General features: G+C 42.4%; 1 protein-coding gene across 3 annotated transcripts in view; it reads right to left on the bottom strand.

The window, feature by feature from the left end:
- The window catches only part of usp24 (ubiquitin specific peptidase 24), a 37,874-nt gene continuing 18,903 nt past the window's right edge, over positions 1-18,971 (bottom strand). For all 3 annotated transcript variants that reach the window (XM_023339536.1, XM_023339537.1, XM_023339538.1), the window contains 34 exons: positions 16,810-17,032; positions 16,549-16,711; positions 16,303-16,464; positions 15,854-15,924; positions 15,597-15,757; positions 14,847-14,908; positions 14,523-14,714; positions 14,312-14,426; positions 13,212-13,356; positions 13,002-13,121; positions 12,786-12,911; positions 12,617-12,715; positions 12,431-12,513; positions 12,206-12,347; positions 11,999-12,118; positions 10,921-11,135; positions 10,241-10,365; positions 10,003-10,144; positions 8,699-8,849; positions 8,518-8,613; positions 8,325-8,428; positions 8,109-8,222; positions 6,673-6,880; positions 6,472-6,561; positions 6,200-6,302; positions 5,990-6,108; positions 5,781-5,894; positions 5,632-5,697; positions 5,489-5,555; positions 5,307-5,385; positions 4,289-4,364; positions 2,438-2,524; positions 2,209-2,319; positions 1-683 (listed from right to left, as the gene is read on the bottom strand). In XM_023339536.1, coding sequence (XP_023195304.1) covers positions 621-683; positions 2,209-2,319; positions 2,438-2,524; positions 4,289-4,364; positions 5,307-5,385; positions 5,489-5,555; positions 5,632-5,697; positions 5,781-5,894; positions 5,990-6,108; positions 6,200-6,302; positions 6,472-6,561; positions 6,673-6,880; positions 8,109-8,222; positions 8,325-8,428; positions 8,518-8,613; positions 8,699-8,849; positions 10,003-10,144; positions 10,241-10,365; positions 10,921-11,135; positions 11,999-12,118; positions 12,206-12,347; positions 12,431-12,513; positions 12,617-12,715; positions 12,786-12,911; positions 13,002-13,121; positions 13,212-13,356; positions 14,312-14,426; positions 14,523-14,714; positions 14,847-14,908; positions 15,597-15,757; positions 15,854-15,924; positions 16,303-16,464; positions 16,549-16,711; positions 16,810-17,032 — 4,114 coding nt within the window. In that variant the 3' untranslated portion in view covers positions 1-620. The remainder of the gene's footprint in view (positions 684-2,208; positions 2,320-2,437; positions 2,525-4,288; positions 4,365-5,306; positions 5,386-5,488; positions 5,556-5,631; positions 5,698-5,780; positions 5,895-5,989; positions 6,109-6,199; positions 6,303-6,471; positions 6,562-6,672; positions 6,881-8,108; positions 8,223-8,324; positions 8,429-8,517; positions 8,614-8,698; positions 8,850-10,002; positions 10,145-10,240; positions 10,366-10,920; positions 11,136-11,998; positions 12,119-12,205; positions 12,348-12,430; positions 12,514-12,616; positions 12,716-12,785; positions 12,912-13,001; positions 13,122-13,211; positions 13,357-14,311; positions 14,427-14,522; positions 14,715-14,846; positions 14,909-15,596; positions 15,758-15,853; positions 15,925-16,302; positions 16,465-16,548; positions 16,712-16,809; positions 17,033-18,971) is intronic.

The following is an 18,971-nucleotide window of genomic DNA, read 5'->3' as shown; positions in this document are numbered from 1 at the left end:
TCCTCCCACCCGCCCGGTCCTCCCAGGAGCTCGTGAGGGTGGAGGTGTTTCTGTACAAGCGCGCGCCTGTGAGTTCCTGTGGGCGCGCGCACTAGAGCAGCTCCAGCGGTCGCCTCCTTCATTTTGCATGGCTGTGGAGGAGAAGACTTTAAAATATTATCTTACACTGAAAATTACACATATGGAGCAAAAATCTTAATTACAAAGTGAATAAAGCCCGTCGCAAAAAAAAAATACATTGGCAAACATGAGCAGAGCGTCGATAAAACACCACCCGAGCCCGTCCTCCAACTCCACGTCGTTACGAGTGAATTAAAAAAAAAAAAAAAAAAGGATAAACTGAAGTTATCCGCTGAGCGCGCTATTCCCGACCCGATCGGCTGTGGTGCCCCGTTTTAATGAGAATTTGTCGCCTTGGCCGCTCTGACAGGAAGTAGTTCATGATTTATTCGCAGCTGCTTGGTTGCCCTGGCGACCGAGATAAAGTGTCCTGATTGGCTTCCTGTGGAGTTCCGAGAGTCCTGTCCAATCAGAGGCACGGCGCCGGCCGTTCCGACCCGGCCCGGCTGCTTGGACCTGATGCCGCCCCGCCGCCGGAGTCATCCCGCCAGCCGGAGGAGTTAAGAGTCCACGTCTTCTAGATCGCTCTTTGAATCGCCGAGCATCATGGGAGACTCCGAGCCCTGCGGGAGAGAAGGAGGCAGAAATGTAACGTATTCACAGAACCACTTATTGTGTCTCGATAAAGCGTTCATATATTTTATTTATTCATTTCTGCAGCTGCAACTTTAAAGTATTTTATTGGAGTTCTGTAGAGACCAATTAAAGTAGTGCCCAACAGTGAGGTAGAATCTTGAAGTGTTTAATTTCATTTAAAAATTGTTTATCACAAAGGGAAATTAAAATGCTGTAGCTCATTATGTAAGGCTCCTCAAAGTGGTGCTAGTAGCGCCGGGGAGGAAGGATTTCCTGTAGCAGTCTGTTTTACAGCGGTACTCAATAAGCCTCTGACGTACTCTTGCTGTATGACAATTCACGAAGAGTAGGTAGATTAAGGGTAATCTGTAACATCTCACAAATTTACAACCAGAAATCGGAGTGGTGTGGCATGAACTGAAAGTCCACTTTATTCTAATTCTAATTAATAAAATGCAGCAACTAGTTCTGACACACTAAACAAATTCTACCAGACAATGAATTGTCCCAGAAATTATGGCAATAAACGATAATATTGTTATTTTGAGATCATTTTCAAGTAATATATTAACAATCGAAGTCCAAGGCCTATAACAATGAATTTTGCTAGACGATAAATCGTCCCAGAAAGTATTGCGATAAACGATAATATTGTTGTTTCGAGACCATTTTCTAATAATATATTAACCGTAGCATAATAATGCAAGTCTGCCCTCTCAGACTAATACACTCTAATTTTGAACAAAACTCTCCACACTGGAAGCGGAAAACACATCAAATATTCAAATTAGAAGGCAACGAACAACAAAAACAAATGAAACAGAAATAAAAACCACACGCAACCAAAAGCCACAAATAAAATGGATTCTGAAGCCTCTGTAAACAAAACTGCCCTTCAAAAATCGTGACTCATCAGAACGGGAATTATGGAGCTCATTTTAATTTATCGTGCAATTAATTATCCGTGTCAGGCTTAGCAACAAGTTGCCTTCGAAAATCATCCAACACGCTCCTTCCACTTCGCAGTAGTGCACTACTTTGTGCCGCTTTCACGTCAAACCCCAATAAAACTTAAAACTTCCAGGAGCGCGGATACGTTTCTCTATTTCTGAAGGCAAGAACTGGAAAAACAATTATAAAGCCTCCATGAGCTAGGCAGTGACACCAGGATTATAATTTCAATCCAACCCACTCATTGTGTGTTCTATTCATACCAGAAGAACAAAAAGCCTCCCGACGATCCCGTGTAGGCATGCTGACAAGAGTCAGAAGAAAGAAAACGGCTTCCAATCCACGGCTAATAACAACCGTAGGAGGAAACAATCTGCCTCCTCTAATCTTTCCACAGAAGCCAGTGAGCTCAGCCATTTTTATTCCATTGTTTCCCCTCTTCTTCCTGGCTGTGAGAGCTGAATGTGAGCCGCCGTCACAGCATGAGTCATTTTCAGAGCCCCGCTGCTCTGAGCAGCCAGCGGGGTTGTTGTTGTTGTTGTTGATGATGATGATGACTACCTGTCGGAGGCTGCGCTCTGCGTTTTCATTCGCCGGGCTGCCGTCGGAGCCGTTGCTGCTGCCAGACTGCTCCTTCTCGTTTAACAATGCCGTGGCATAGGCCAAGGTGTCCTGCAGGTGTTAACACACACACACACACACACACACACAGAGAGAAACACAAACGTGGGTTTGACAAGGCAGCAGAAGAGCAGGTGTGACTGCTGATGAGGTTTTTGTGTGCGAGTACCTGTGCAGAAATGGTGCGCTGGAAGGTTTTATTGGTGGACGTCTCATTGGAGACGTTACTCTGGGGAGTCCAGTAATGTTCAGTCATCTGCAGGGAGCAAAAGAAAAGGATTTCTCACATTAGATATTTAGATTTTCTCTCTCTCTCTCTTTCTCTCACACACACACACACACACAAAACTCTGCTTCATTTCAACTAAAGCAGAAACAATCTCAACAGAAAAGGCGAACACGCGGGACCTAAACGCAGCACGATGCTCAACGTCGTGGCAAATTAACAGCTGCTGGAGGTTTAGCTGAACTGTGCATCACACTGAGATGATAGATATTACTGAGAAACAAGTACTGTTATATAGACTAGTCAAATAAAAAACAAAAAAAACATCTAAAATGACAGCTTTTAGAAAAAAGTCAAACTGAGAAATAAAAACCTAAAAAATAATGTTTTAAATGGGGTTTGTACACTTTTCCCACAGTATAATCCTAGCAATCTTCTAGGATTTTTATGGTAAATTTCCACATTTTGGAGATAAAAACAATACAAATGAACTAAAAAAGATTTATATTATTAATATTAAATTATTATTACTAATAATGTATGATTGTTATTAATAATATCTTGTGATTGTATTCCACAAGATAAAGTAAAACACAACAAAGTTTTCTGTTTCGAAATGTCTCACACTTTCTCTGTACACCTGACTGGTTCAAGAAAGTCACAAAAAAGAAGAAGAAGAAAAAAAAGATGTTCCAGATCGGTTTACTGGCATTGAGCAAATAAAAAAAAAAAATTGGTAATTCTATCTGGCCAAAATCAAGAGAAGTTTGGTCTGATTTAACTTTAGACAATGAGGGGGGGAAAAAAGGGTTTTTTAAAATTATCTTTAAATATCTGGCTTCTACTGTAAATAACACTTTCCAAACTTAGGCTTTATTACAAAACTCTGGAGTTTGACCATCAAGCACTTTCAAGGACGTTCTTGAAATTTGAGCATTTTCAAGAACCCATACGAACCCTGCTTACATTTTTATACTAATATTTAAAATGATCAGTAACAGAACCTCCTGACCCGACTTAATTCCTGCGGCGGCGCCGCCGTCTCTCGTCAAGGTCAATGAAAACTCTCATTTCTAAGAAGTAATTTGTTCTTATTTTAAATCCACCAGGACACGAAGTCATTTCCCAACGATCTCCACCAGTCTTTGCGTTTATGTCTTACAAAACGTTTCATGGTTGATGCACCACTCTTTGTTTTTATGAAATCTGGTTCTCTGCTTTAAACCTAAGCCTTTTGACGTGTTACAATCAAATTCACAGCATAAGAGCGACTGCAGCAGCTCTTTAGTGCTCTGCTCACGCTGAAAAACTAATCACCGCATTTTATGACAGTCGGAGCAAAGCGCCAACAATCTGAAGCAGAAAAGCAACACGCCATTAACTGCACCCGCGCTGTACCTTGTTATAGGATGCATCATCAATAAGTCACATCAAAACATAGAGAAACATGCCAACGTTGGGCCAGCGCTAAAGCAAACTCTCCTGTTGAGTCGGATATGCCGTTAAAGATAAAGATTCTTGTTGGATGATGTGTCGTTATGATTTTCTTTTTTGTAATGTGAAATGATTTAAGATCAGGAACTAAAAACTTTTGACTTGGACGTTTAATCTGCAGGAATCAGTCAACAGTTGGGAGTTGGAGCAACTGGTTTAAGGTAAAAGTTTCCTCTCAGTTCCTGTTTGCTTCGAATAAAACCACAACACATGGAAGAGACTCCAACGGAGCAATAATAATAATAATAAAAAAAGATCCTATTATTGTACATTTCTATAAGAATGATTCAACAAGCCTGCCTTTTTCTGCAGCCACTGCACGGCCCAGCTCCAGTGGCCAGACAAATCTTTGAAGTAATCTTTGGCTGGAGGACACCTGTAACAAAAAAGAAACAACAAATGGAGGATGACAATCATTGAGCGAAGAGACGTGAAGGATGCTGTTTACTTAACACAATGCAATAAAGAAGTGGCTGGTTACACTTATCAAGATATTGCAAAAAGTTATTGCTTCGCGTCTCTTAAAATTGTTTTACGTCACTTTAATGTGATGCCAGAGAAAGTACCGGATACTATGTGCAACGCAAAGTTCTGCAAAGTTTTCATTTATTCACCTAATCTTATTTTATACACCATTAAAAACATGTAAACAACAACAACAAAAAAATGCAATAAACAAATAATTTAATGTTTTTTTTTTTCAAAATAGGAAAATAAAACATTTTATAGCCTAAAATGCAATAATGCAGCACAGGGTGCATTCGCAGATAAATAAATAAGAAATAAATACTTAAGTAAACCCTTTGAGAATAGACTTTTTTTTTTCAATAAAGTGATAAATAACTGGAGGTGCTCAATAGGAGAATTTTACATATTTTTAATGAGCTAAAACTATGACACTCAGAGTTCTTGGTAGAACATATTTACATTTTTTGTACAGTTTTGGCTTAATTACTGCTCTGGGTGTGTTGTTTGTTTGTTTTTTTTTTGTCAGAAAATGGCATACTTTACAGTCTGCATACTCCTGTAAATAATTAATGACTAAATTAGTTGTCGATTATTTTAATAAATGAATTCATCACTAATAATACAATAAATTATTTCAGCCCTATTGCAAAGCGTTGAGTAACGCTCCCATCAGCTGCTGCTGTGCACAGGAAAATAACTAATTCCTCTCGCTTACAAGCAAAAAAGGAAATCATGTTACTTGAATGCTACTACCAATTTTACCCTTATTTAATTTTTTTTTACTTTTCTTTTTAAAAAAAGAGGACACCTGTCTACCTATAATAATCAGTTCGAACCTCTGCATACTCACTTCTGAGCTAATGTGACCAGGAACTTCACGCACTGGTAGCAGCGCCTGCTGTCCACATTGTTGCTCTGGTGCATCAAAGCTGAGAGGCGACAGCGTTGCGTTAGTTTTTCTCACAAGCTACGATGCTTTCAGCCGTGACTTTAAGCCAGTAAATAACAACGACCACGACCGCCCCTCCTTACCTAACAAGCCTTTGTCCGACTCAAAGGCGTACTTGAGCCTCTGGGACTGCAGAGGGTCTTCAACAACCTGAGATGAAGGATTCGCAGGAGGTTAACGCGGCTGAAAACCAAACGGTGGTGAGAGTGACCAAAGTGACGCTCACCAGTATCTCCTGCAGCATCTGGAAAACGTTCTTCAGCTCGTGAGGCGGAGCCGTCTCCATCTGACTCTGTTTTAAAGGTTTTATATCGATATTTACTAAGTTGGCGTCAAATTTCTTTTGTTTTTTTCTTTAAGGATTGTGTGGTGTACCTTGAGTAGCTGCAGCACTCCCAGCGAAAAGCCCTCGTTGCAGTATGAGCAGTAGGTGACCATTTCTATCAGAAGAGACAGAGGCCCCGACAGCTCGCGCATCGCAAACATCACCTGGAGGGGGTTCACGGCGAAAAAACAGCAGCGCATCAGTCAGAGAGCTTCGCATTTTCTGGTCCGTTCAGCAAAGTCAAATATGATTCGTTAACCTCGAGAAGGTAAGGCTGTCCCTCCGGAGTGAAGAGAGATGCGAGAATGTCCGAGTGCAGCGGGAGGAGCGGGCCGGAGGAGTGGACGCTACTCGCGGGCAGCTTGGATCCCCCAGGAGCTACGGAGGGGCGAAACAAATAAAAACCGACCGTCCGACGAGAGACGAAGGAGAAGGAATCTAGAGATTCAAATATGAGAAGGTGGCTCACCGAGGGTCCGCTGGGGGCTGAGGTCAGAGTGCAGCGTCATGAGCGCCAGGCTGCTGTGGAGGTGGAGGAACTCCCGGGCCTGAGCCGGACTCCACCGCCGGTTCTGGAAGAACAACAAGAGTCAACTTAGGACGCCTGCAACCCTGAACCGAACATTTTACAGAGCTTCCATCGCTCAGCAGCAGCAGAAGAGGAAGTTGGAGCAAATGTCCAAATCATAATATTTTAGAACTGAAATTGCCAACAATGTCAAAACTGGTGTAGAGTAATACCTGGTTGTTTTGCCTGTTGGGTCCCAACAGGAAGATGAGCATCCGACGGTAGGCTGAGTGCTTCAACAGCAGCTGGCAGGGACCGCAACCCTGAACAGACATTCATTTTTTTTAAAACTCTCTGTGAGGATGTTATTATTATCATCATTTCTTTAAAATCTCACAAATATTTTAAAAGTTCACGCTGCAGTGAAGAATTACCCTCTGGGTAAAGTTACTGAAGAGGTTGAAGTACTGGGCACAGTTTTTCACGTTCTCAGGAACGTCTTTGTCCAGCAGCGACAGCAAGGCGTCGGTCAGGCTGTCCAGGCCCGGGTCTCCGAAGTGCAGCGCGCTCTCCAGAGCTTTCTCCAGGACGGACGCCACCACCGTCCTCACCTCCCGAACGCTGCACTCCAGCAGACAAACCCTGCAGCAGAGACGTCAACAATAAGCCAGAAATCCCTTCTTTCCTTCTGTTTTTTTCCCCTCTTCTTTCTGTTTTACTGCTTTTGGCCTTGAGGACACATTCCAGGATCTGGCACCGTTTGCCAGAAGGCGTTCCCGGTGCCTCAACATGCGATGCTCAGCAGCCAATCGCGCGTGCGAATAAAACAATCACCCCATGATTACAAGGCAGGACAGTCAAATCCCTGACGCATTTCTCTACAAACCCCCGTGTTTCAGGAAACTTGTCCTCCGGCTCCGGATGTTTACATTCCAGAGACCGGCCCTGCTGTTTCAGCCAATCGGCATCCAGGAGACGAGAACCACGCACACGCGAATGATTTTGAGACGCCAATGCTACATTCCGACTCCAGATGCAGACAGAACGAGGATATCGCATACTATTGAGCATGTTAGCATGTTAACTACAGCTGCAGGAGGTGGATGTAAAAAATCTGTAGCAGTGGTGTGCACAGATATTTAAATGGGCACCTTGCAGAAATGCCGGCGGATTTTTGATTGCCTCTTCCAGACAATTGTCTTAATGTCACTGCCAATTTACACACACTCGCAAGAAAATAAATACATTTGTGTTTGAAGTTATCTCTCAATATTCAATATACAGAAAATTCACTGAATGCCGATCCAGAGCTGCACAGCATTCTGGGGGATGTAGGCAGAGGAAAGACTTTAGTCGGTCAGCTAAGCAAGGGTGGTGGCATCAACTAACTCACTCACAACAACCTGCTGAGTAACCTGTGGTTGCCTAGCAACAACCTGTTGAGTAACTAACACAGCAGCAGTTTCAAGTTTTGCCACCGTGTCTCAAAACTGAGGATAAAACAGGAAAGGTCATGCCATCAGTTTGGACGCATTTCAGATATTTAAATTACACAAAACTAATCAATAATTATCAATGAAACATGTACATTGTGATGTGAAGTTTTTCAGCTGTCCAGCTCTACAAGACACCCACAGGAGTGAACCCTGATGAAGGGTAAACCCTGATGACCACAGGGGGTAAAAAAAAAAACAACAACAAAAAAGCAAAAATCTACTCAAAACCAGGATGCATTTGAAGTGCCTTTAACAAAATTCTTTTAATTATTAAAATAACAACATTAAAAAAGACAGGTGGTCTAGCACCACCTAGTCTGACAGAGGTATGCTGAACAACTCATCATCATCATCATCACCAGGCGGTAAATGACCTGATGATTTCTCGTCCCTCTGATCCGACCAGGAACTGCACCATCCACTGACACGCCTCGCTGCTCTTAGACAGCAGCACCTCCACCGCCGCCATCCATTCCTCCGTGTCCACCCTGCAGGAGACACGCAGAATGTGAACTACGCCAAGTTCTCTTACGCTCACTCCTCTACTTCTTGACAGAAACGCGTCGCCACACGTGCCAGCGGTCGATTACCTGAGTTTCTTTTTGGTGTGCAAGTAGGTGTGGAAGAGAAAGTGGACGGCCAGCTGGAGGCTTTCTTTGGCCATAGGCTGGTAGTTTTGGTGCTTCAGTTTTGTCTGCGGAAAAAAGGGTTTCTGATTATTGTATAATGTTACGTTTTTTTTCACAATCTGTAACTGTGGAGTTTTCCTCATCAGACACCGACTGCGTTGACTGAAGCCAGGGAGAGGATGAAGCTGAAGTAGTCGCTGTTGTAGACGTCCCTGTTTCTCATGAACCTCAGATTCTCGTCTCTGACCATCTGCAAAACGCACAACGAGGGAATCCTGGCATAAACGCCTTAAAACGTCCCTACGTGACTGACCTGTCAGGCTGAGGCGTTTTACCTGAAAGATGCTGGCGGGCATCTTCTCCACGAAGAGGCCCTTCTTCTCACCCTTGCGGACCAGGCGTGTCAGGAGGGTGAGGCGGTCGTTGTTGGCCCTCAGGGGCCGAGGAGAGGACTGGGGGGAGACGTCGGGGGAGGATGGGGCAGACCTGGCAACAATGCAGCATTAAAAAAGCCGTTTGTGTCTCGGGCCGCAGCTAACAATTATTTTAGTAATCGCACACTCTTGATGATAAATCAGATGTTTTTTTTAAAAAAAGGGCACATTTTTAATTTCATTTTGCCACATAAGCTAATTTTATACAATAGTAGAAATGCATTAAAAATGCAAATAAATAATTTCATTTCTTTTTTTGAAGAAAAAACCAAATATTTTATTTTGTAGATCAATTGTTGCAAATGACGCATCTGCAGCTAAAAAATACTTTAAACAACAACATGTGAAAAGTTCAGCACTTTCTGCTTGTCTGCATCAATGCAGTGTAGATCTGGATTAACTGATCAATAACTGGACAGCAACATGTTTTATCTGGTCTGTTTTACAGAATTTGAAGCTGGTGAAACTAAAGCTGCCGTCTGAAGAGTTCTGCAAAAAAAAAAAATTGATTTATTGACAAAAAAGGTTTTTTTTTTTTTAATGCAATTTTATTTTATTTTTTTCAGTTTTGGCTTAATTACTCAATTACAAATGGTCTTTTTTAAAGCCTGAATTTCATAGTTCACGATTAATCAGTCACTAATTATTATTTCAAAAATCAATTAATCGCAATTCATCGTGATTAATCTGATTAATCGTTTCCCCTCTATTCTGTCTAATCTTTATTTGATGTTTCTGTAACAGTTACCGCGCATGAACAATATGTTTTGCAGTTTTAAGCAGCAGTTTTAACATTTGGTAGACAAGCAGGAAGTACAATATTAATTTCCAAGTAACATCTTGCAAAAGTAGTTACTTTTGCACAATTTGTCAGATTTTAAACTGAAAACTCTTGTGTCAATTACTCTGACACCTCTAAATAAAACATGGTGCTAACAAGTTGCCTTCACATTCTTCTGTATGTACTTTAATCTCAACAAACATGTCTCACTATGAAACATGGTGATGGCAGCATTAAGTGGAGATGCATTTCTTTTTATCTTGCGGTTGAAACGTCATAAAATTAGGAAAAATAAGTAAACGTCAACCATGTCCTCCTTTCCTCGCAGCTCCATAACACTGCCTACTGCTGCACCACAGAGCGGCTAATGTTGGCTAATGCTACGACAACAACAGCGACGGGAGAAACCATGGCGACGACTCACAGGGAAAGATCCTCCGCCTCCTGCCTCATGATGCTGACTCGGCTTTTCTTCGGCAGGGCAGGCGAGTTCTGGTCGCTGATCTTCTGGTAAAACAGCATGTAGGCGTTCCAGTACCTCCTTCGCACATCGGGGTACGGGTTGGCTGAAAAATCAGGTTTCCTCGATTATTTATGGTCATAAGACATTCTACTGAAAAAACAAACAAAACAACGAATGAAAAGGATCAGCAGAAACTTACACTGGTCGTAAACCTTGGGGCGATACTCTCCGCCAAAACACTCGTACTCCAGAGTCTCGTCGTTCATATCAAACTCCTCCACTACGTTGTCGTTGAACTTGTACCAGCGCCCACGAGCGTTTCCGCTGCAAGAAACACGCGACAAATAAAAATAAATAATAATCACAATGTCTTTTTTTTGCACTGAAATAGTTCTAATCAAAATACTACATTTGATTATACTTTAATTGCACTACTTAATGCACAAAGTAGTGCAAATATTACTTTTTATACTGCTATTGATACGCATAGATACTATTGACATGGTTTTAACTGTAACACAATGACATGTTTCCCTGCCGTCATGCAGCCCAAATATACTTTTTTAGCAGAAACTTGTCGTTTCTGGCTAAATGTTTTTAGTCTCTTGATTTTACTCTTTCTTAATGTTATGGAAAAAGTCATTACGAGACATAAAGGTTAAGACAAACTCATGTTTAATAGGAGGTGCATGTAATCCTCAGCCATCTGTGGCCTCATTATAATCCACCACCCCAGTCAGCATTCTTGTCTTCCAGAGCCAAACATCTGGAGAGGTTTACCACCTAAAGCAGCCCACAGGAACGCAGACGGTGTGTTCAGGCACCCAAAGCGGGACTTTCTAAACTCTGCCATGGAAAACTACACTACCAGAGTCTTACCGTCTGTCTTTTATGAAGGAGTAGTAGTGTCCTGCGTGCGCCTGGCCACTGTGGACCACAACGCCCACGAGTTCGTAGTTCTCTGAAATTGTAACTTTCTTCCTGGGGGATCCTCCCGAGGAGCCGTCGCCTCGTCCCTCGGCCCCGTCCCCGCTGCAGTCCTGCCGGGCCATTCCGGACACGGTGTAGGGCTCCATGTTCAGCACCCAGGGGAACTGGAAGGCGCACACACAGCCAGGTCACAGAGCAGCAGGGCTTCTGCAGCATTCACCAACTCAACTTTAAGACTTTAGAAGACCCTCAAGAATGAAATTTAAGACACAGACATTTTTTCCAATTGTTTTTAATCTTCTTCCGTCTCCTTTTCTTCTCCTCCAGCTGTATTTCGCTCCATCGTGACAATTTTGTTGAAATAAAATTGTTCAACAGGTGCTGGACCATCGTGTTTAGTACTCTGACTTCAGAGTTTGCGTCGCACAAAAGGCTGCTTTTAGATCAGTGCCAGTAGTAGCAGCACTGACGGTTTTCTGGGAAGCCGTAGCCACGCCACAGGCACAAAACCATGATATTTCTGAGGTCTGCTTGTCACTACTGGCAGCAGATATGTTCTTCTCATACTACAGGCTTAACCCCTGTAATTCCAGGGTTTTTTTCCACAGAATGTCCTTAGCATTGCATGGACTGGCAACAGAAGAGAGCCGGTGGCAATAAATCTGCACTTATCCATGATAGATGCAAAAAGAAATTAGCTAGTTACCATGGGATATTAGCAGCTAATTAGCGGTAGCCTCAACAACATTAAGTCACAGAATGCAATGAAAATGTCTGTGGGTGACTCAAACCTTTGCCTGACAGAAAAATAAACAAGATTACATAATCCTACCACAACAAAATGTAAGATCTGTGATTAATATTTTTATATACATGAATTTAAGACTTTTTAAGGACGCAAAAATTTCAAGTTGAAGATTTCCGGGGCTAAAATCACAAGAAGAAAGGTTTTTTTTTTTTTTTTTTAATTCTAAGACACCTTTTTAAAGTAAAAAAAAAACAAAACAAAACAAAAAAGTCTTCTTACCCTAATCTGCTCGTCGTATTTTATGGATCGCCCGCTTTCCCAGTCGAAGCCGAATCGCATGAGGTGGATACAGAGAACGCTGGGTAGAGATTTGATGCATGTCCTCTTCACTGTGGTTCTCTGCGCAGACAAGAAACACACACACACACAAACCTTTCAGCGTCTAGGAATACTGCAGAGTCAATGAGGTCAGGGCAAAACACCAACCTTCTCCTTGCACTTTTCACAGTAGTACGCGTTGCTGCCCTCAAGCACCTCTCCTCTGACAAACTGATCTAACGAAATCTCCAAACTCTGACATGAAGTCACGCCGAGGTTCAAGGCCATGAATGTTTCCTCACGCTCATACCTGCGGAAGGAAACATTAATATCTTAAGCACCAAAATAAATAAAAAATAAAAATCTTGTAATGGTAGAGATTGCGCCTCCGACCTGTGCGGACAATCTTTACAAATCTTCTGGTCGGAATAAATTCCCTGAAATGTGTTTTTGAAGATTTGCTCCCGCCCCATTTTCTGCAGGAAAGACACTTTGAGAGTTAGGTTGTTCAAAACGTGAATACTTCCTAGTTTTTTTTGCTGGTTTTTCTGTCGGGTTCCGAAGCTGCGTGTGGAGTACCTTGAGATGTTCGTCGAGCTGGTCCACCAGGCTGGTGAAAAACTCGTAAGCGTCCTGCTGCTCTCTGACGTACAGCTCCTTGTTCCACATCTTGAAGATCTGCAACAGGCTTGGACGTCAGCGTGTATTGACTAAGAGCGGAAAACCCCATCTCCGGCTTAAACGTTACCTTCCAGAAGTTCTCTGGCACGTAGTACTGCAGCTTGCTCTCCATCAGGTGGCCAAACAGCGACTGGACCTGGTAGAAGACGCTTTCCTCAGGCTGGTCTGTGTCATCCTCAATGGACAGGAAGGCCTTCAACGCAACGCAAAAACGCGGTTTGAAAACGAACTCGGCTGTGCTGGGATGACATTTAAAACGGCAGAGGAAGAAGGGTCAGCGTACCTCAGGCAGGCCGGGCTGCATGTAGAGCTGCTGGAACACGGCGTTCATGTAACACGTGGCGCCGCCGTTTTTCAGCCCGACAAAACCCGAGACCGACCGGCTCTCCACGGGAGGTAAATGCTGGCGAGAGTCGCGAGTTACAAAATGAATCTAAGCAAATAATAACCTCCTTTCCCTTTCCCCGAATGTTTTTTCGAGCGGCCATCTTACGTCAAACTCCTTGCAGAGTGACGGATCTGACTGGTGGTGCATGGACAGGAGCTCTCTGGTGATGAGCCGCAGGTTGGAGAGCGAGCTGTCCGCCAGCATCACCAGGACCTCGTACGCTGCCAGTCTGCTGCTGGCCGTGCTGCACCTGATCACACACACAGACACACACACACACACACACACACACATCTTTTAGTTTTACTGCTGATTCTCAGTAGGGCTGCCTGCAATTAACACATATCTTAGAAACTGATCATTCTATAAATTAATTGGATAAAAAAACCAAACAAACATTGGCACATTCTACAGATTTTTCACCAACATAAGCTTTTTCTCATACGATATTAGAAATACATAAAATATGCAAATGAGCATGTAGTTCAATTCGATTTTTAAATGAGAAAATGAAAATGGTATTGACTGAAATGCAATTAAATATCATTTCTTTAGTGTATGCTTGATTATTTTTGCTTCTGCTTTCTGTTCTTGCAGCATTTTACTTGTTTGCTTCGCTTTTCTGTTGCCTTTGTTTTTTACATGTGTTTGCAGCTCGTTTCCCCATTTGCACCTGTTTTTTTTTTTTTTTTTTTGTCTTTTTATATTTTTATACCATTTTGGTCATAACAACAGTCAACAATAACAGTCCGTATTCTACAAGACAGAGACTGTTTATAAAATAAAATGTGTGAAGTGCATGGTGATTTGTTAGGGGGGGTGGGATTTGTCAGATTAGAGCCTAACAAGAGCTCTGCTGCCAACTAGTGGCGAAACATGTAATTTCATGAAAAAAAAGAAAAAGAAATATGAAAAGTAATATGCTGAGGTATTACTGTCAGATTTTTATTGGAACACATCCGTTTGGCAGATTTGTTTTCAGGCTGGATGGAGATGGTGGCAGTTTTTAATTTTTATTTAATAAAAGTTCAGACAATCACCAAATAGAGCCCGTTATTGGAAAATTCAAATCTTTATATCGATGTGAAATGAAAGGGTTAAGTCTATAACAAAAGATTCTTTTACTCAAATGTTTCCTTTTTTTTGTCAGTCAAAAGAAAAAAAGAAGAAGAAGAAGAAGGGAGAAATCTAACTAATTTCTATACTTGGGGTGGAAGTCGTGGCTCGGGGCTGGAGAGGGCGTCGGGTTGGAGCTGTTGATGATGATGCGAGACGCTCGAAACAGGAAGTCATCGAGCAGCTGCTGGATCAGAGATGGACCTGGAGAGGAAGAGTTCCAAAACGTCACCGGATAATGATTAAAAAAACAAACACTGAGCTGCAGACGAGCATCGCTGGGGCGCAAAGCCCACTAACCGAGGTGTTCTTTCTCATTTCCGCACAGAGAGAGCAAGGTCTTGATGAGTCGGAGGTGTCCTGCCAGCAGGATGTTGTCTGCCTCGCTGGTCTCCATCTCTGAGCTCCAGCTGGGCTCAAAGTTGTCGAGCCAAGAAATCTCGTCCTCCAGCATGTTGGCCGCGCTCACTTTCAACACCTCCATCTCTGAGGCTGACGCACATCGGGAGAGAGAACAAATCTTTGATAAGCAAGTCAGGAAGATTTCAATCAGAAACTCTTTCATCTGGTAAAAAACAAAACAAAACAATTTTTTTTTTTTTTTGCCTGATGGAAGTTACTTACAGGTAAGGTCATCCAGAAGCTGGCATCTCAGGTCAAAATATTCAGTGCACTGGGAGAGTAACCTGAGGAGAAGGAGTCAACATGAGGTGATTAATAGGATTAATCGTGATTAATCAATTATTGAAGTAATCGTCAACTAATTCAGTAGTTGATTAATCGTTAACAGTATACGGTATACTCAAAAAAAGGCCAGTTGCTGAAAGAACGGCATGCTCAGAACAGCAAGTAGGCCAAAAATATAAACATTTAGAATTCAAGATAAAAAAAAAACCATTTGTCTGTAAATATGTTCTACGCAAAACTCAAGTGGGAATTTTAGCTTCACCCGGTTCAAATAATGTAAAAAAAAATAAAAAAGTCCTACTTGGCACCTTTTGCTGTCCAATTATTAATAGGTTAATTCATAAAAATAATCCACAGATCAACTTTACACTGTTTTGATGTTAAGTATGTTTTTTGTTGCAACCTTTGCTACAAAATATCAGGCCGTACATTTTAGGTAATAAAATGTTTATTTTTTTATTTTAAAAAATGAATTTAATTACTTATTTGCATCGTTTAATGTATTCCTAATATTATATTTAAAAAGGCTTAAATTAAAATATGTACAGAATGTGTGTTACCATCCTTTCACTTGTCAGAATAATAATAATAATAGATTAATGAATAACTAAAATAATCACTGGTTGTAGCCCTGCATTAAACGTCTACAATGTTCTGACGTTCTGTCCGTGTTTCTTGCTGTGGTACCTCTGGTTGACGCCTCTCATGACAGACGTGGGGCTCCATAGCGGCAGCTGGGCGGTCAGGATGACCGAGAGCAGGAACAGGTTGGGTTTCTGGACTTCAGGGAAGGCCGAAGTGTCGGACTGACTCAGCGTGTACAGCTGATCGCAGGCCACGCGGCGGATCTGAAAGGAGGTGGAAGCAGAACTTTTATAATCGTCGTGACGGCGCAGAGACGACTTTTTTTTTTTCCTTTGAACTTTCTTCAGAGTGAGGATTACCTCTGCACTGGGAGAGCCCAGCAGAATATCGATAATGAAATCGCTGACGGAAGGAAGGGTGTAAAAGGAAGCTGTCGAGAGAGAAAAAGCACAGCATATAAAATCTCTTTTTAAGTTGCCAAAGCCTGCAGCATCACAACTCAGTCCCTCCAGAATGATCCGAACTTCTCAAAGTGGTTTTTTGCAAACCTTCTTGCAGGATCAGCTTTCAAGAAAGTCATAAAACCGGAAGTAAAATTTGAAGGAGGCTAAGAGGATTGATCAGAATTCAGCAGAGCTGCAATGATTGGTCAGCAAAAAAGGAAACAGAAAACATTGAGGCGATCGGTCCGACTTGTAATAGAGTCTGTGAAAATTGCAGCATTTACGAATACTGAAAGTGAACTTGCATTAATAGCTGCGATCGCATCTTCAAGGAGGAACTGAGATAATGCACTGAAGCCTCTTACACATCTGCTGGCAACGTAGCTGCAGACAGGTAACCAGTAGTGACAGAGCCTCGCGGGCGATGATGGCGTCCTTGATGGAGACGCTCTGCTGTCGGACGCATATCCCAGCATGCAGCGCGGTCGGGGTGGCCTCGCCTTCGCTGCTGGAGCTGCAGTTGCTTCCTGCAGAGGCATGAGCAACAATATCACAAAGCATGCTTATCAAACTTACTGAGACATATTTCTTTTTATAGTTTTCCTTCCCACCAGTGCTGCTGACTCTGGTGCGGACTCCCTGTGGCAGCAGCGCGCTGTGGGTTTCTCTGATTGGCTGCTGGCTGCCAACGAGGTCCAGTCGGCCCGCGGCGGCAGCCCAGGTGAGACGCATGAAACAGGCTACGGTGGAGGTGAAGTCCCCGACTTCCATGGTCTAGACAAGCATCAAGAAATGTGGACATAAAGAAAACCGCATTCTGTGTGATAAAATACGTTTTTCTTTTCTCTCAGGGAAAGGTTTCAGTCCAGCACCTGAATGGCAACGCGAGCGGCAGGAATGATCTCCTCCACCCGTATGGACGAGCGCTCGGACAGAGACATCTGCCGGTAGGAGGACTTCTCTGGGGTCCCGCAGAGCGACAGCTGCCGACCCGACCGCCCCGCGTTACGGAACGGCCGGGACGACAGCGCGTCGCCGTCCCTGATGACGTCATCGTCCAGGGCCATAGGCATACTCTGACCAACCAGGAGGAACCTGCAAAAAAAAAGAAAAAAGAAATCTGATGGTTTAGCAGGAACGTGACGCTACAAAATACATCATCACATATATCAATAACACACAATTACACAAGCTTTGAGTTAAGATGGGTAAAGATGCAGCATTTTGCTTATAGCATGTCAGCATTGTTGTTGGAGACACGCTTAGGATCCATTAGGGCTGAAACGATTAATCAAATTCATGGTGATTAATCAACTACTCAAATAATCACCAACTAATTTAGTAATCAATTAATCATTAACTGGAATATACAGACTCTTAAAGCAAAAAAAACAACACCTTTTGCTATCCAACCATTACCGTATTTTCCGCACTATAAGGCGCACCTAAAAACCTTCAATTTTCTCAAAAGCCGAGAGTGCGCCTTATAATCCGGTGCGCCTTATATATGGACCAATATTGAGCCACAGCAGGTCTCGCAACTACGGTAAGCACACGCCGACTTCATTTTCCCCCGTAGAAGAAGCAGCGCGCGGTGCACGCTGGGTTTTGTGTAAAGACCCCAAAATGGCTCCAATTAAGAGACACGCTTACGACGCAAAGTTTAAGCTCAAGGCGATCAGTCACGCAGTAGAACATGGGAATAGAGCAGCAGCCAGAGAATTTAACATGAACGAATCAATGGTGCGGAAGTGGATATATATTGTGATTGCACTAACGTTTGATTTACTGTAACAGTATCAGACTGTTTTTTACGTGTTTATTGAATCGAGGAAAAGTTCCCCTCCACTATATGTTACACCTTGCTGTTGTTAAAAGATAAACTGTGTCACAAAAATACCACGTCACTTACTTACCTCAGGGAAAATAATAAAACAGCTGTTCATTCATTTTGGGAATGAACGGAGTTTTCAGAACGCTGGTTTGTAATCTATTAATAAAGTTTGACTGACCTATCTGACTATTTTGTTGACATTCCCTTTAGCGCAGTTCCATCTAATGGATGCATAACGTAACCCCAGCCTCTACTGTAGCATCTATTCTATGCGCCTTATATATGAAAAAAGTTTAAAATAGGCCATTCATTGAAGGTGCGCCTTATAATGTGGTGTGCATTATAGTGCGGAAAATACGGTAATCTAAAAAAAATAAACAGATGAGTACAGTATATTTTGTAGCTGCAGATGCATTCTTTGATACAAGCGTACACAAATAGAATGCATTTTAGATGATGGAGAAAAAAAAAGTCAAGTAATTTAATTATTTGCTTATTTGCATGTTTTATTGCATCCCTCATATTGTGTAAAAAAAAGAGGTCTAAGTGTTAAATTGAAAATCTGTAGAATGTGCTGATTTTTAAAATCTGATTGAATGATTAATCATCAGAATAATCATAGTACAATGCTACAACCAAAACCTTCAGTCTGCTTTATCTCTATTGCATGCGTTTGACCAACAGGGATAAAGCTGTAGAGAAGAACTACCCTAATCATAAATCCCCCAAAATTGAAAAAATACGGCACCGTCCAGGAAAAGCTTTTTAACTGAACTGACAGACGAGGCAAAAAAAATGAAAAAATAATTAAATAAGAGAACTAGCGTTAGTAACTCTGGAGGAGGTGCAGAGATCTACAGCCTGGATGGGAAAATATGTTGACAACCAGCGGTTTTACACTCCTCCATAAAACGCCAGATTTATGGAGGAGTGGGATGACAGCCATTGTTGCAGGAGACCCATAAGAAGCCTCGAACGGAAAATCTTTGGCCTATACACAGAACGTTATGTGTGAGAAAGCAAAAATAAAAAAAGCACTGCCTGAAGAAAGAACCGCCAGGAAACAAGGAAACCAGAGCCGGTCAGAGTTGCTGGATATTGGAGGGAGATAAACAAGGTGACGCTGCAGGAAAATTCTACACACACACAACTAAAGACCTGAAACACTGAACATATGGGATCTTCTGGTTCTGCAGCCTC

The sequence above is a fragment of the Xiphophorus maculatus genome, chromosome 9 (assembly GCF_002775205.1).
Source record: "Xiphophorus maculatus strain JP 163 A chromosome 9, X_maculatus-5.0-male, whole genome shotgun sequence".
NCBI lineage: Eukaryota > Metazoa > Chordata > Actinopteri > Cyprinodontiformes > Poeciliidae > Xiphophorus > Xiphophorus maculatus.
The sequence above is the reverse complement of the archived record's forward strand: the minus strand, read 5'-3'. Positions and strand labels throughout refer to the sequence as shown.